Below are 16,333 nucleotides of genomic sequence, written 5' to 3'. Positions count from 1 at the left end.
CAGTTCTGACTGGATTCTCAGCTGGATACCAAAAGGCCTTTGTGGGCTGCAGAGGCAGCATGCCAGCACTGCAGCAGAAGGAATCTGTAATCCTTAAGGCTTATGAGCAGTCACCAGACAAATGCTTGGTGGACTTTTGGCACTCAGGCTGGCTCAGGGCCTCTTGTAAAGAATGATTCTCAGAAAATACATGGAAAAGGCTGGGCCATGAAAGAAAAAGCTACAGAAAAAATATTGCTGCAAAAGAAGTTTTCTTAACTGTGACAGGAAAGGCTCCATGCTACTAAATCAAGAAGTTAAATTGTAAAGATAGAAAAACTCAGAGCACTTTACATGCAACTAAGGCTATAGTTTATGATCAGGAAAAAGGTATCATGGGAGTCAAATAGATCTGTTAAATCATTAATTTGGATTTGTATTTATGTCATAAAATCAGTCATGCTGTAAATCATGCTTGTCATCCTTGTCAGAGTTCTCTGGTTCATGTCCCTGTAGGTTAAAAGTGAAGAGAGCATACTACCTACAAAATAATCGGTGAATGCAAATGGCAAATGTGTGCAAGAAATTAAATAACAGGAGAAGTGCATTAGACTTCAGTTTAGAAACATACAATTAGATTCATTAGAACTGCTAATACAAATGCATGTGTTGATTTTAGTCTAATCTTTCTTGAACATTAACTTATGCATTTAGGAATTACATAACTGCAGTAGGAAAAACAGTCACTCTTTGGAGGCACTGAGGAAAAGTAGAAATACTGCAGGCGTCTAATATAGTAGAGGATTTCGGTGGAGAATATTTGGCAGTACGAAAAGGAGATGGATACTAAGACTGCCAAACACACTGGTTGAACAATTAAATGATCCATGTCTGCTGTTAGTTTAGTTCTGAGTAGAACATTGTGAATCAAGGATTGCTCTTTTTTTTTGTTGTTGTTGCACCATTTTCCAGGAAGGATTTGCTGAAATAAAGTGGGTAGAACAGTGAAATAAGAATTGAAACTTGTGGTCACATTACTGAGTATAAAGATAAATGAATTGTACAAGCCATTCAGAACTGTCTTTCTGGAAGATGGCCATTCAAAAATACCTGTGCTGGGGAATTCTAAATGGGAACAAGAATTAGCATAGAGCTAAAAAGTAAGTGCTGTAAGATGACAGAGAATGATTTCATGAAAAGCAGTTTACAAGGAATAAAAATGAAGCTGAGATAAACAGATGATGCTCATCTTCCTTCACCCTCCATTTCTAACATCTCCTTACCTGAGGTAGGTGCTGCCCATTGCTCTTGGATTTCATCGTTCCGATCGGGTTGGCTATCATATGCACACTATTCATAGTCTGTAAGGAGGCAAATGCATTTAGATTAGCCTTTCTTCTGTTTCTAAGGACACTTAGACTGATATTGCTTTATAAAACTCATGGGCTGTGGACTTTCAAAACAAACAAACAAATGAAAACAAAACAAAGCAAAACCACCGAAACTTCAGCTATAAACTATACTGAATTATTTTTTTTAAATGCTTTTATTTTCAATGATGTTAAAATTCAGAAAATACATATATATATCAGTTTTCTCCCTCTTTCATGTAGCAGAATCTAACAGTGCCCTTGCAAGAGACTGTGACTTCGTAAGATGTGTAGTTCTAATTAACCGAAGGATCTCAACTGCAGAACTTGATGGTAACTGACAATAAAAGGTCCTTACCTGAACTTGCTAAAAATTGAGTGTCTGGATGGAATTATTAGTTTACTGACTGGATCCTTAGCAGCACTTAAAACAAACCCTATGGGGTTAATGTTTCCCATTGTGATTTGTGCAAGGCGGATAGGTTAAATACAAAGCAGGACATTCTGTGCAATGTACTCTCTGACAACAACCACTTCTTGTTTGAAATAAAGGAAGGAGTCATAGAGCTGTGTGGACTGTGTACTATTAGCAAATAGTGTAGCTCAGAAGATACAGGTACTACCTATGACAATACCTTTGAATGCATCAAGGAGCTGAAGTCAGTAGTAGTAGCACTAAAAACAAAGAAAGGAAAATATACTTTAAAAAGGTCTATTCACCCAGCTCCCCCAAAAGGCGCATATCAAGAGAAGGAGAGGCAACAGCAGCAGGATATGTAATGTCTACTAAAATGGTGAAGAATGCCAATTATTAGTATCTCTTTTGTGGTATCTTGGGCAGATACATGGGAACAATTATTAGCACAGAATCACAGAATGGCCAGGGTTGGAAGGGACCTCAAGGATCATGAATCTCCAAGCCCCCTGCCACATGCAGGGCCACCAACCACCCCATTTAATACTAGACCAGGCTGCCCAGGGCCCCATCCAATCTGGTCTTGAACACCTCTAGGGACGGGGCATCCACAACCTCTCTGGGCAGCCTGTTCCAGCACCTCACCACTCTCTTTGTAAAGAACTTGCCCCTGACACCAACCTAAATCTTCCCTCCCTCAATTTAAAACCATTATTTCCAATTGTGTTCCAATTGGACTCTCTCTAGCCTGGTAGCAAGGCAGTTCCACTTCCATCCAGAAGAGTTATATGTATTCACAGTAGCATATACTCTGTTCTAGGAATGGACTCCATTCACAATGAAGTGAATTACCAGGCAAGCCAATGCTACCTCCATCTTGTTCTATTCAAGTTCTTCCTCCATCAGCCTCTTCAATGCTTTTTTATGAGCGCCGTCCTGTGCCACACTAAAGCTTTCACTAAGATCTGTCATGAGTAGCATGTGATTCATACAAACAATACAATGAGCTTTTACTTTTCTTTACTTTACTTTGAAATCAGATTTAATTTCAGAATGTGGGCTACTTCTCTTTTCCCAATAAATTTCAAGGGCTTTTTTTGAGTAATACTGTTTTAATAATAGTTCTGTTATGAAATATTTCTCACATATTTTTCAATAAGTCTTAAAGTAATTAATGGCATAATACCAAACTGAAAGATTTCTTTTATGCTGAAGAAAATATGTATGGGATAAAAAGAGAGGATAAAAAGACAGAATATTAGAGAGCTCATTAGTCTCCAGACTAATAAGAAAGCTATTTAGAACTTGCAAGCTAACTTCAAGTTGTCAACATGAGCTGTTTGAATGATAATGTTTGTTTTAAAGAAAATCTTAAATGATGTAACCAGAACTTATTTCTCTTTCATTTTGTGCTCTTGTGAATAAAATAGAAGAAGCTAAAGAAGAAACTATATGTTTTAACCCCATACCTTTTAAGAAGATGCTTCTCAGAATTTAACCTGTATTGTAATTGGAGGACAAAAACTTGGTATAGACTCCTGTGTATCTGACTGCTTTATCTGATAACTCAAAATTAAAAATTAGTCCTTTCCTTTATCTGTTCTTATTTTACCAAAAATAGAGGCCTGCTTGAAACTTTTAGTGTTTTAAACTTCTGAAGAAGTTTGTCTGTATTCAAATAAATCCTTTACAGTTCTTTTCCTTTTTTTTCCCTCTGCCATCATCTGTTTCTTGAATACTCTTGGCAGTTAAGGCTTCCCTCAAGAATCCTCTGTAAGCGGGTATTTTCTTCACTTTGTAATGGTAATAATAGAAAAAAAAAGTGTATCCCTGCAAACATTAGTGAGATCCAGACCATTACATCAATCCCATTTCTCATATCAGCCTTTTTTGTCAGTTATATCTAAAACATCAATTTATAAGCTTTTCCATGCCCTTCCTGCTCTATTCCTCAGTTCATTTCATTGCAACCTGTGTAGGGCTCAAATCTCCAGTCGTACAGGGTTCGTTCTTACTCCTCATTGATGAAGATAAGCTCCAGTGAAGGTTGGTCATGCTTTTCGTTGAGACCTGTAAAGAAGGAACAGGAAGCAGTTCTTGTGGTAAGAACTGATCTGAGCCTTTGGGTGACTGAACTTGGGGAAACTATTGCAAACAAAAGCTGGTCTGAACCTTCTCAGGTACTCTGTGACATTTACACAGCATTTTATTGTGTTGTATTGTCCTCAGAGCATGCGTCTTACAATTAAAATATTATCATGCCTATGTGACTTAAGGCCTCAATGCCAGAATTTAAGTAAGGTTAGATAACGTCATTATTCAGCCTGGAATCTGTGAATTGAAAGAAATGGTAGATTTTTTTCTTCCCAAATTCTTTCTTTCTGGGAACATCAGAAACCGCTAAAGCTCTTACCAGTCCAGAAGAAATTTTTTCTGGTACCTGCTCTGTATTGGGCAGCTTGGAAGGGCAGGATTAGAAAGGGTAAGCATGGGATAGTCACAGAGCATGTGTTTGGGCGTCTGCTACATTTCAAGGCAAAACTGTCTTTTATTTTTGGAAGAAATATCACCATGCAAAAAGAAAAAGAATGGACTGATATCTTTGGCAGTGCAAATCTAACAGCTCTGTCCTGGGGAGAATTTGAATAATATATATCAATCATTCTGGTCACTAATAAATGAGAACAAAATGGTCAATATTGGCAAATACCTATTGGCTTGTTTTCTTCAATAATGGTGCTGCCTGCAGTACTGATGACATCACGCTCCTCCTCAGCATTCACTAGCTCCTGGAGCACTGCCTCCACAATTGGCATCACCATGGCTGTGGTGGATGTGTTGGAAAGCCACATGGAAAGCACCGTGGTGCAACACATAAAGCAAAGAAGCAACCTGAAGTGTAACACAGTGAGACTTTGAGGCACTTATACAAATACTAAAGGCCTTCCTACCTAACCTTTTTATTAGTAAGATAGTAAGCATATAGGGTTTTTTTTTTGGTACCAAAATACTATTGTGTGCATAGATAAAATGCTGCCTTGTGTTAAGAATTGTCATGAGATCATATATCACTGAAAACCCTTTGCTTCCCCACTTGGAAACCAGTGACATGAGAAACACTGATTTTCAGTGCATTCAGGGATACCGTAAGAATTATTTTATATTTGCTAAACAGACAAAGAGGGAACAGAGAGATTAGGAATAAAGAATCAGCTGAAAACAGAAAGCAATGGAATTATATAAGTCAAGGAGGAGGAGGTGGCAGAAAAATTGCTGAGAATGTTTGAAAGCTTTCAAATTCTGACAGGGATAGTGGGTGGGAACAGTTGCCCAAACCCAGCTGGGTTTTGTCTGTGGATGGAGGAGCCTGAGTCATTTGCTTTTACAGGCTGCCTCTATTGACCTCAGACTACCCTGAAGTCTAAAGATTCACTCACATGCCTGGCTTTGCTCCAGCCATCATGACCATTCTCAGAGCAATACGTTTATGGAGATTCCATTTTTCTACAGAAGCTGCCACACAAATCACACCCATGAGGAGCAAAGTTGTGTTCTTGAAATATTCAGCAGCCACCTGCATTAAGAACATGGGGGAAAGAATCTGTTAAAAAACACAGTAGCTAGCTAACACAGAGATCATGCTGAAGAGTAAGAAATACTGTGGGTATCCACACTCCCACAAGAAGAATCACAGCAAGCCAGGGAAACTGAAGAATTCAGAAGTCATAACACTGTCTTTAATCTCTCTCATTTGGCATTTACAAGTAATAGAACTCCATCCCCTCTTGTTTGTAGATTTCTCAGCTTTGAAGAGATTGAGAGAAATCTTACTTCTTTGCTCAGGATGTTCACTGCCTGGAGTTAGTTGTGCTCAATGAGGCACAAATTGAAACAGACACAAATTCTGCTCTGAGAGCACCTTATTTATGTGTGTCATCTGCTTTTTGGTTATGGAAATATCATTGTCTGTTTTGTTTGTATTTCTTAAGTCATGTTCAATTGTGCAAAATGTGGCATCTCTAGAACCTGTGGCTTCAGGGGAAAAAAAAAAAAAGCTATTTAGGGACATGCGCTCTGAATGCAAAAGGTTGTGATATTGCTTTGATGGCCTGCAGATACTGCGCCAGAACTTTTCAGAGTGGAAATCCACCTGCATTGTGTTAGGGAAAGAAGGCAAAATTTCAAATAAAGAGAACTTCAATCTGGAAGGGATGAGCAAAAATCAACAACGGCTTAAGAAAATATTCAGAGACAATGAAGGAACAGCTCCAAAGCAGAATTCTTGAATGTGGGACTTGCTAAAACATGGGAAGATACTCTGTGAGATGACTGCAAAAATAAAAAGAAAAAAAAATCACACACTTTTTTGGTGGAAACAAACAAAACAGGAGAAAATAAAATTTATAAATAAGTGAGTGTTTGGAATCTAGCTGAATATTTTATTTTATTTAAACAAAATTCTTCATGAGTTATGCCTGCAATTTTTTTCGTAAACATGGACTCTTCGGTTTCCCAGAATCACAGAATGGCCAAGGTTGGAAGGGACCTCAAGGATCATGAATCTCCAAGCCCCCTGCCACATGCAGGGCCACCAACCTCGACATTTAATACTGGACCAGGCTGCCCAGGGCCCCATCTAACCTGGCCTTGAACACCTCTCTGGGCAGCCTGTTCCAGCACCTCACCACTCTCTCTGTAAAGAACTTGCCCCTGACATGCAACCTAAATCTTCCCTCCCTCAACTTAAAACCGTTATTTCCAATTATGTTCCAATTGGACTCTCTCTAGCCTGGTAGCAAGGAAGTTCCAGTTATACGTACTCTCCTGAATAGAAGTGGAACTGCCTTGCTACTAGGCTAGAGAGAGTCCAATTGGAACACAAGGGAAGATTTAGGTTGGATATATAGCAGTATATACTCTGTTCTAGGAATGGACTCCATTCACAATGAAGTGAATTACCAGGCAAGCCAATGCTACCTCCATCTTGTTCTATTCAAGTTCTTCCTCCATCAGCCTCTTCAATGCTTTTTTATGAGCACCGTCCTGTGCCACACTAAAGCTTTCACTAAGATCTGTCATGGGTAGCATGTGGTTCGTGCAAACAATACAGTGACCAACTTCAGGTGGAGCCTCACAGGAGCAGAGTAGAGAGGAACAATCACCTCCCTGTCCCTGCTGGCTATCCCTCTTCTGATGGAGCCCAGGATACCATTTGCTTTCTGAGCTGCACGAGCACACTGCTGCATCATGTTCAGTTTTTCATCCATCAGGACCCCCAGGTCCTTCTCTGCAGGGCTGCTTTCAGGGACTGCTTCTTTCAGTCTGTATAAATGCCTGTTGCTGTAAACAAATGTAGGCTCTACCATTTTAAAACAGTTAAAGCAATATTTCATTAGTTTTAAACTCCGATAAAAATATACAAATGACACTAATGTTATTTTGTGCATGTTGCACTAAGTGTTGAGGATATAGTTACATTTATTTAACAAATACCCCTAGTATCCTTAGTAGACTTGGTCATAATGGTTGTGTGCCAGAACTTTTAAATACCACTTCTTTTTTTTGGCTTTCTTCTACTGGTTTCTTTCTCATTAACTTTATTTTCCTAATACTTTGTTCAAAAAAATCTTGAACTGAATGAAAGGAATCTACCAAGCCAGAAGCACAAAGAATCTGTTGTTTTGCTTTATCCCTTTCACAGCCAATTTTGAGAAACAAGTGAATACTAAGGTTTTTATTTATACATACAGCACACACACAGCACCCAGACTCATGCTCTGAAGACCCGGTGAGTGAGGTGTGGCTTAAACTGCAAGGCATGAGCCCCAGTTTCTATGGCTCTTCATAACAGGAGACTGGAAATACTGCAGCACCATCAGCTTTGCTTATTTTAATAAACGGGATTTTACTTCTGTTCCTAAAGTAAATAATACATTCTCTGCAGTAATCCCAATGTCATTTAATTTGATATTACACTGAATTTGTGAGGCTGCCCCTAAATTTTCTTTCTTTGATATATTGCAGTGTTCTGTGATAAAAAAAGCATAACTACTTTACCTTTATGTTAAGAAACAAGATCCTGAAAATATTGAAATATGCAGATGGGGAAATGTACCTGATTATATAATACAGTTGTTGCAACACTGGAAGGAATAAGAGATGTCATAAAACTCTTGTTTTATGTTTGATTACAGATGTTTATGAGTATGCACACTGCCAGACTGTGTTAGAATTTTAACCAACCTTATGGTTGCTATGTATTCTTCTGTGTTACCTGTATTTCTAATTCTTATAAACCAAGTGTGATGCTACTTCACTCAAGAAAAAAGAAAAAAAATAAGAAAAAAAAAGGGAGATGGAAAAATGTAAGAAATAAAAGCTGCAGAAATTGGAAGAATTCTTGGTATATCATGAAAGAAAATGACATTCAAGAGAAACTCAGTTAAGCAAATTCAGAATGCATCAAAGAGACTTTTTGTACAGCTACTCCTTTTCCTGAGAACTGGTGGCTTCAAAGCAGCACTAGGGTTACTGGTTGGAAAAAGTACTAGGCATCTTCCTAGTATTACATGGTAATACTTTTTAGTATATGTGGCCTCATGCCTTGTACATCATCTATAGGCACTGTAATGGGTTTCCCAGAGAAGCTGTGTGGATACCCCATTCCTGAAAATGTTCAAGACCGGGTCAGAAGGGATCCTGGGTAACCTGAACTATACCCAATTTAGTGATTGGCAACCCCTTCCATAGTTGGAACTAGATTATCTTTGAGGCCCCTCCCAACACAAGCCATTTTTTTATTCTGTAATTCTGTAAGGCTTATAAATTTTCCATCCATCATTAGAAGTAAACTTTCCAGTTTATCCCATACTTGCTATTCGGAGGAAGTGAAAGGTCGAATCATTGTGCAGTATGTGTTAGGAACTGCTGGTGATGCAGTAGCCGATTGAATGGACACTTCTTTGGCTACTATGCCCTTTCCTATGTCTAGCTTTCAGTACAAGAAAGGGCTGGTTGGTCCATGTTACACGTTGTAAGATGTACGCTTCTTCCCCCCAGACTCATTCTTGCTAGTCCACTAAAATTTGCTTTATTCAAATAATTAACTGAGAGTAAAAATATGAAATGACAAAAATGTGCACACTGGTCTTACCTCACTGGACTTCATAACTCCAAAAAGTGGGTATAGGAAAGCAGGAATTAAGGCTGCTGCACCAAGAGGTACTGCTTCGGAAACCCAGTATACAGCTGTCACAATCAACACGTAAGCACATGAGGCTTCCTGTATGGAGAAAGCACTGTTGTTAAATGTTGCTGTCATACAACCTGCTGTGAAAGCCTTTGTGAATATGTCCACAGGAACTCATCAGGCTAGGGGTGCCTGGACTACAAGAATCTTTGAATCATAGAATGGCTTGGGTTGGAATGGACCATAAAGCCTATGTAGTTCCAACCCCCTGTGATGAACAGGGCTACCATCTGCCAGATCAAGTTATCTAGGATATATCCAATCTGACCTTGAATGCCTCCACGGATGAGGCATCCATATCTCTGGACAGCATGTGCCAGCACCTCAGAATTCAACAAGGTTCACTTAAGGATCTCCTAAAGCACAGCTGATTGGGTGTGAAATCTAAGCTGCAATCTGAAAGGCTGATCTGAAGACCTGAAGATGTTGCTAACGAAAATCTTGGCACATAAGCTAGTGCAAAATCTTTGGATATTCTTATTTATCAGTAAAATCACAGTTCCATGTTCATTGATGGATTTCTTTGCTTTAAATAACCCAATATATAATAAAAATTTCTTCATGACTCCTTAGATTTGCCCTATGGAGACTGTATGTCTACCTGGCTTTTTTCCCAATACTGAGCAAGCACAGGAATGAGGAGTTTTCAGAGTCATTCAAAAGTATTCACATATGCTGTAAAATGTACAAAGCTACACAGTGGTTTTTCTGGGAAATAGTTGACTGTATTTTCTCAGGTAATTTCTGCAGTTCTCTGGAAAAAGAAAGGCTACAGTTCAGATGGGTTTAGGGGCCACTGGGTCATGTGGTTAATCGAGTAGCAAATTTGCTACTTTCCAAAATCTTGCGACACAAAGTCATGAGAATGTGGTCCTGAGCATTAGAATCATAGACTCCTTAGAGTTAGAAGGGATTATTAAATGCCACCTAGTCCAACTCCCCTGCAATGAACAGGGACACTCACAGGTAAACCAGGTTGCCCAGGACCTGATCCAGTCTCATCCTGAAAGACTCCAGGGATGGGGTAACCTGTTCCTGTGCCTCACCACCTCCACTGTAAAAGACTTCTTCCTTATATCCAACCTGAATCTCCCCTATTTAAATTTGAAGCCATTTTCCCTTGTTTTATTACCATAGACCCTACTAAAGAGTCTGCCCCTTCTTTCCTGTATCTTTATCTTTAGATATTGAAAGGCCTCCATCAGATGACCTTTCAACCTTCTCTTGTCCAGGCTGAACAGCTCCAGCTCTCTCAACCTGTCCCAGAGGGAAGTCAACTGGGGAAGTGTTCCATCCCCAGGATCATTTTTGTGGCTCTCCTCTGGATGCTCTCCAAAGGGTTCACACCTCTGCTGTACTGAGGACTCCATATCTGGATGCAGTACTCCAGGTGAGGTCTCACCACTGCAGAATAGAGGGGCAGGATTACCTCCCTCACTCTGCTGGCCATTCTTCTTTTGATGCAGCCCAGGATATGTCTGGCTTTAATTGCTGCAAGGGCATATTGCTGTCTCATGCCCAGTTTGCCATCTACCAGTACACCCAGGTTCTTTTTTGGCAGGGCTAAAACTGGTGAGAGATGGAGTGAGATGGGATCTCCTGGACATTTTTACAGGAAAACACACTTTTTAGATAGTTATGCCTTTATTTGTGGCTTTAAGTGTGACCCTTTTTTCTTTTACTTTTCTTAAAAACCTAGAAATATTTCCTGTTAATAATTAGTGGAATTAACTTCAGGAAAAAAGATTTTATTTCCCTGTTCTCAAATTTGAAGTCAAATTAGGTATTGAAGTTACCCAGAAGTTCTGCAGAAGCCAGTATGTTCATATTGATTTTCACTAGCCATAAATCTGCCCTTCATTATTTCCTGGATGTTTTCTATGACGATATTGTCATACGGATTCACAGCTTACAATGGCTACAGTTTAGAAAATGCACTCTTCATAAGTGGGTAGTTTAAATAGGATTTTCTTATTTTTCTTTCCTGATTCACAAATAGCTTTCAAGAAGTCACCCGTAGGAAATTCCTACAGGTCTTTGTGTAAATCAATGGGCACGTATGACTGTAAAAAGTGAGTCTAAACAGGGGCATGGATTCATGAATCAATAACTTCTCTTTAAATCCATATATCTGCTTTTTCCATTGTCTCTGATGTATGAAGAATCACATTCAGCTGTTCCACTTTTCTTTTTTTTTTAAATACAACAACACAATATGGTAATAACAAGCAGAACAAAACCCAGAGAAAATGTCAAGATATATTACCATGTATCATTTCTTTTACTTGCTTGAAAATTGCAGCCAAGCTTACTCAGAAACATGGGTTAAAGTTAGCTATCAGACCTTGTTCTGACTCCTAATTCAGAAAATTATAACATCAAATAATTCTAATTCAAGTAACTAGAGCCTGAAAAATAACAACAACAACAACAACAACAAAAAGAAAGATATCAACAAATATAATTTTCTTGAATCAGATAAAGTCCAATGATTTTTGAGACTGTTGAGAGTATCTGGAATGCTACTGGACAAGTTGACAACTTTAGCTCCGATGTGTTTCTTTTTGGATAGAAAAGTAAATTTAAAATTCTGCACCACACAAAAACACACATATTTCTCTTCTTTACTTATTATAGGAGTGTTTTATGTTTTAAGGTAGACAAAACAGGTTTCACTAGTCCCCTCTGATCACATGTAACATTAAAAGATTTTGCTACAGATGTAGCTTCATTGTTAGCAAGATCAAAAGCTGTAAGGTAGGCTAGAAAGTACTGGGTTATAATGGATCAGATAAGGGAGATTTTTTTAGTAAAATATTCATGGATTATCATGAACACATTTTATAAAATAGAATTGCTATACTATTTCAAGCTCTGAAAGACTAGTGTTCCAGCTGTGTGTAGCAGCTTGAAGTGACCTCTCAATAGAAAAAGCAAGCACATTTTTTGAATTAAAATGGAAGTGAGATGATGGGGATTAGAGATTTTAGTAATCTCTATTATAAAGACAAAACAGTTCTAGGTGCAAGTCACAGCACTGATTAATGGGCTCATAAATATTAGCCAACTTGTTCTTAGTCATTTTTAACTGCATTCAACTTGATGGTTGATATTCCACAGAGAACAAAGGATAGAGTTCTTTTAGTGACCAAGTGACTATTTAACATATTTTTTTTATTTTTAACTAATTAATTTCTGCTAACAAGGTACTTTTTTTTTTATATGAGCTCCATGGTGTCCAGCAATATTGAAGACAAAAATTCTTTGCATGAAACAGCACTAATTTTTATTTAAAAATTGGGTAGATATAAAAAACTAGAGATATATTTTGACAAAATTCTTAATAATCTTTTTATACTAACCTGATCCCAAAATATTTTCTCCTTCCAAAAATATTTTTCTCTAGAATTTCTTTGAGCATGGTTATTCTATATCATCTGTATGTGTGTAGCAATAGTGTAATAGTGGAAATGAAATAGGACATAGGGAAGATCTCTAACAAAAATTACTTGAGACAGGCACTAAATCTTTGTGCTACTTATTTCCTACTACTGTTATTTATTCTCTCAGTGCTCGAAACCAGCTCTTTTGAAAGAAGAAATAAATCAATCTTTTCTATTTAATTTAATTCAATTTATATATTTATTTAATGGTTACCAGATCTACTACGTACTGTATTGAAATAATGGCTATGTAAAATAATTTTTTTTAATTCTTTTACTTCTTCTGCACAGGTGAAAATGAATGTTAGACATACCTAAGAAGGGAAAGAAGCAGAGAATAGGAAAATACATAGCAGTGAGCTTTTATGTGATGGCTGGAGGGGCTACCACCTACCTTCAGACTGCATCTTACAAAGAAAAGAGGACTGAAAGGAATGCTATGGCTGAAACTTCCATAATATGGTCAACACACAAAATATTTGTAGCTAAACCTTCTGAGAATCTCAGAATACTTATTAACAATAAACTCTGGATTCAAGCTATACCCATATAAAAAAGTGCAATAAATATTTTGCATGTAGGCATGTGGTTAAGCTATGCAAAGAAGTGATAGTTCAGCCTATGGTCTGTTATATTTTGCTGACAGGGTCACATTGTAATTTCCTCCTTTCAGAGGGTGTACAGAAAAAATAAAGTTAAATGACAATATGCCATCTGTAGCTGCTCTGTGCATGCTACCTTGTGAGGAAAAATCAGTGGTCCTTAATTGGGCTTACTGCAACCATAGTACCCAGGGCCTCAGGAGACCATACCCAGTACTGACTCTATTCATGTAAAATGCTTAATGGTATCACCAGTGGCTTGATGAAAAAAATAAATAAGGGTAAGGATGAAACAAATATGGTAGAAATAGTCACCATTAGCAGCTAAGGAGATTAAGAGAATGAAAAAATATCACTGTCTGGAAAACAGACTTTTTTTCTGCATTTGTCATGGTATGAAAAGTATCTGTGAGTGTCTCAAACCTGTTGTGAAAGTCACATTTCAGGTATCAATTTTGGGAAAAGTTCAAACAAATTTCCTCAGGTTTATTTTCTGTACAATCATTTATTGTCATAAAATAATAGAAAGCTGCGGACATTATTCCCATAAACCTTATCTACAAAGAGTTCTGAGTCCTCATGCTCCTTTTGATGTCCCTTTGCACTACACATATGACACTACCCCATTTCTAGAGCTGTGCTATCACCAAAGAGACTGTAAGCTGATTCCCTGCAGAAATGCAAACATAATTCACCTAGTAATTCTGCTCTTTATGAAACTGAAAGCTACTATAATTGTCTGATAAGTGAAAATATAAGAAAATCATCAGGAGGCAAATTTAATCTTCAGATTTAAGAAGTAATCTCAGTCAATGTGTTGTAGCAAGGTAAATACTAGCTTAAAGCACTTGAATAGTATCCTGTCAAATGAGTTTATTTATTATATATATATATATATATATATATATATATATATTTATAATGCCATTTTCTTAATGGCATTATAAATATTTGTCCAGCTCTGGGCCAGATAAACAGCTATGCTTTACCATCTGCAGTATTCACTCATATGCAAAATGAATGTAAAATATCATCTGATGACTTTTCAAGTCACTTTGCAGTAAAGAAACACTATGAGGTGCAGAATAATATTGCAATGGAACACATGCTGTATAATAGCAGATCTTGCTGCAAAACTCATACCATACCACTACAAATCCCTTGGTTATTAGAGAATTTCCTTCCTTTGAGTCTGGCAGTGAGCAAACATAGGTAACAAGTCTCAGTGCAGTGAATCTTGTATTGCCTATGAGAAGGTCTCAGGGGATACAGAGCATGCTGTAGTTTCAGTACCATACAAGCATGTCACAGAAAATCTGTTCTTTATGTTGCCCTTTCAGTGGCACTGGGGGAGATGAAATCCTTTCAAAAACAGGCTTTTGCAAAAAGGTGGGTATTACAGAAGAAAGTACAATTTCTTGTCATCCATTCTCACTCAAGTCACAAGAGATGGAAAACCACTATAAGAGTGCAGAAGAACTCATTCAAACTGTAAAATACAATTCACTGGTGTAAAAACATTATATTTCTGTGAATCTTGTTTTTTCTTTCCAAACAAAAACCTACAGTTTTCTAATCCTTTGAACTGTTATTTGATAACAGTGGTAGTATTCATAAATCCACTAGTGCTAGAAAGAAGAATTAATCTTTAACAGGGTAAAAGAAAGAATGGAAATTGCTGCACCATTCAGCCAGATTTATGTCTAGCACTGTGAAAGCCACAGCTGCAGAATTTTTAAGACAGTGCAAATGTTGGCAAGTTAAACATCACCATTTCTATATGGTAGGGGTACGCTATTATTTTATGCTTGGCCACAGCAGAGATATGAATGGAAAGAAGTTAACCAGGGGTATTCATTGCCATTGCCTTGCTTACGTGTTAAGCAAAGATTATTCCCTCCTTTGTGTTGTTGTGAATGCCTCTGAGCTATCACTTATTAGCCAATGTCAGAACTGCAGTATATCAGTACATACACTTGCTTTATTGTAGCAGATGCCATGTGTTGTCCTACCAAGTCCTAGCTCCCAGTTCACTTGAACAACTATTCTACACGCACCAAATAGAAAGTTCTTCCATGCATATTTGTTATTAAAAATGAAAGGCACTCTAAGTATTCATTTTAAACACCTCTCCCTCACACACACCGCTGAAGAAACAGTAGAGATGCAATGTGCCTGTCTTAAAATAAGTTTCACCTAGTTCTTCATCTCTGCTAGTGACATTGCTCATAGTAGCCCTGGTTGTTATTGTGATGACTGCCCAATAACTTTCACTCCTTCAAATCTGAGTCCTTGATATTTCTGAGCGAAATGGTTTTTTTTTTAGATCCTTGCCTCTCTTTTTGTCCACTGTAAGTTTGTCCAGCTAGAGCGCCTACTGTACTCAGAGGCTTTGTAAAGAAAGAAAATGTACTTACGCTGCAGGGGTACGAAAGTGGCAGCGGAAGCAGCAGAAGTGGAATGAGAACAACGAGCAAGATGTTTCTGGATCGGAGAATCTCCTTCACCATTGCCATACCCTTTACTTTCTTTCTGATTTTCTTTTCCTTGGATTTCTTCCTGGGTTCGTCAGATTGTCCAGTTTCCACTCCACGTTCTCCTTTGCCTTTGCCTGGATTTTGCAGAAGGGTTCTCTCTGCCTCGGTTCCTATTTTCACACAGCCACCTCAGATAGTTTCCTTAATTTGCTTATTCTTCAGTCTGCTGCTCTGAAGAGAAACCCTAATGATTTTTCTGTTAAAAAGGCATTCGGTTTTTGTAGGGCTCACCAGCACATCCAAATGACTTTCACATCATAACACGATGTTTGCAAGTTGGATCATAATGATCATTTGACATTTTCTCTTTTTAATTCAGAGTCACAGTTATGATTGTGTTCCATCCTTATCCCCGTATTTTGAAAGGCTCTTTTCTTCCATCATCTGATTTTCAGCAAAGTAATTTCTGTTTTTGTAAGCTGGGTGGGATATCTTCTGGGGTGCTGCTTTTTTTTTCCCCGTTAGCTAGTCTGAATTTCTCAAATATAGATTTCTTTTTTGCCGGAAAATTATTTGTTGTTCACAACAACACACAGAAACAAACTTGTAGGAATTCTTTCTCAAAAAAATAAAAAAGAGAAAATAAACCAACTACAGTTCCTCATATTCCATTCTGTTCAGATTTTTGTCTCTTTGTAGTTTTAGCTTCCTCTCTGAATCTACCTTTTGCCTACTTTTGCCCTGAGCTCGGAATTCACAGGGCAGTAATTCCAATACAGATTATACTCAGTCTCAAGA

General features: G+C 37.8%; 1 protein-coding gene across 1 annotated transcript in view; it reads right to left on the bottom strand.

The window, feature by feature from the left end:
- SLC13A4 (solute carrier family 13 member 4) overlaps positions 1–15,574 on the bottom strand; it is a 29,585-nt gene extending 14,011 nt beyond the window's left edge. Inside the window, exons 1-6 of the mRNA XM_031553598.1 lie at positions 15,476–15,574; positions 8,918–9,046; positions 5,202–5,338; positions 4,475–4,656; positions 3,780–3,834; positions 1,985–2,024 (exon numbers count right to left, since the gene is read on the bottom strand). Coding sequence (XP_031409458.1) covers positions 1,985–2,024; positions 3,780–3,834; positions 4,475–4,656; positions 5,202–5,338; positions 8,918–9,046; positions 15,476–15,574 — 642 coding nt within the window. The remainder of the gene's footprint in view (positions 1–1,984; positions 2,025–3,779; positions 3,835–4,474; positions 4,657–5,201; positions 5,339–8,917; positions 9,047–15,475) is intronic.
- Between the last annotated feature and the right edge of the window lie 759 nt (positions 15,575–16,333).

The sequence above is a fragment of the Meleagris gallopavo genome, chromosome 1 (assembly GCF_000146605.3).
Source record: "Meleagris gallopavo isolate NT-WF06-2002-E0010 breed Aviagen turkey brand Nicholas breeding stock chromosome 1, Turkey_5.1, whole genome shotgun sequence".
Classification (NCBI taxonomy): Eukaryota; Metazoa; Chordata; class Aves; order Galliformes; family Phasianidae; genus Meleagris; species Meleagris gallopavo.
Note: the sequence above shows the minus strand (reverse complement) of the source record. Positions and strands in the feature narration are given on the sequence as shown.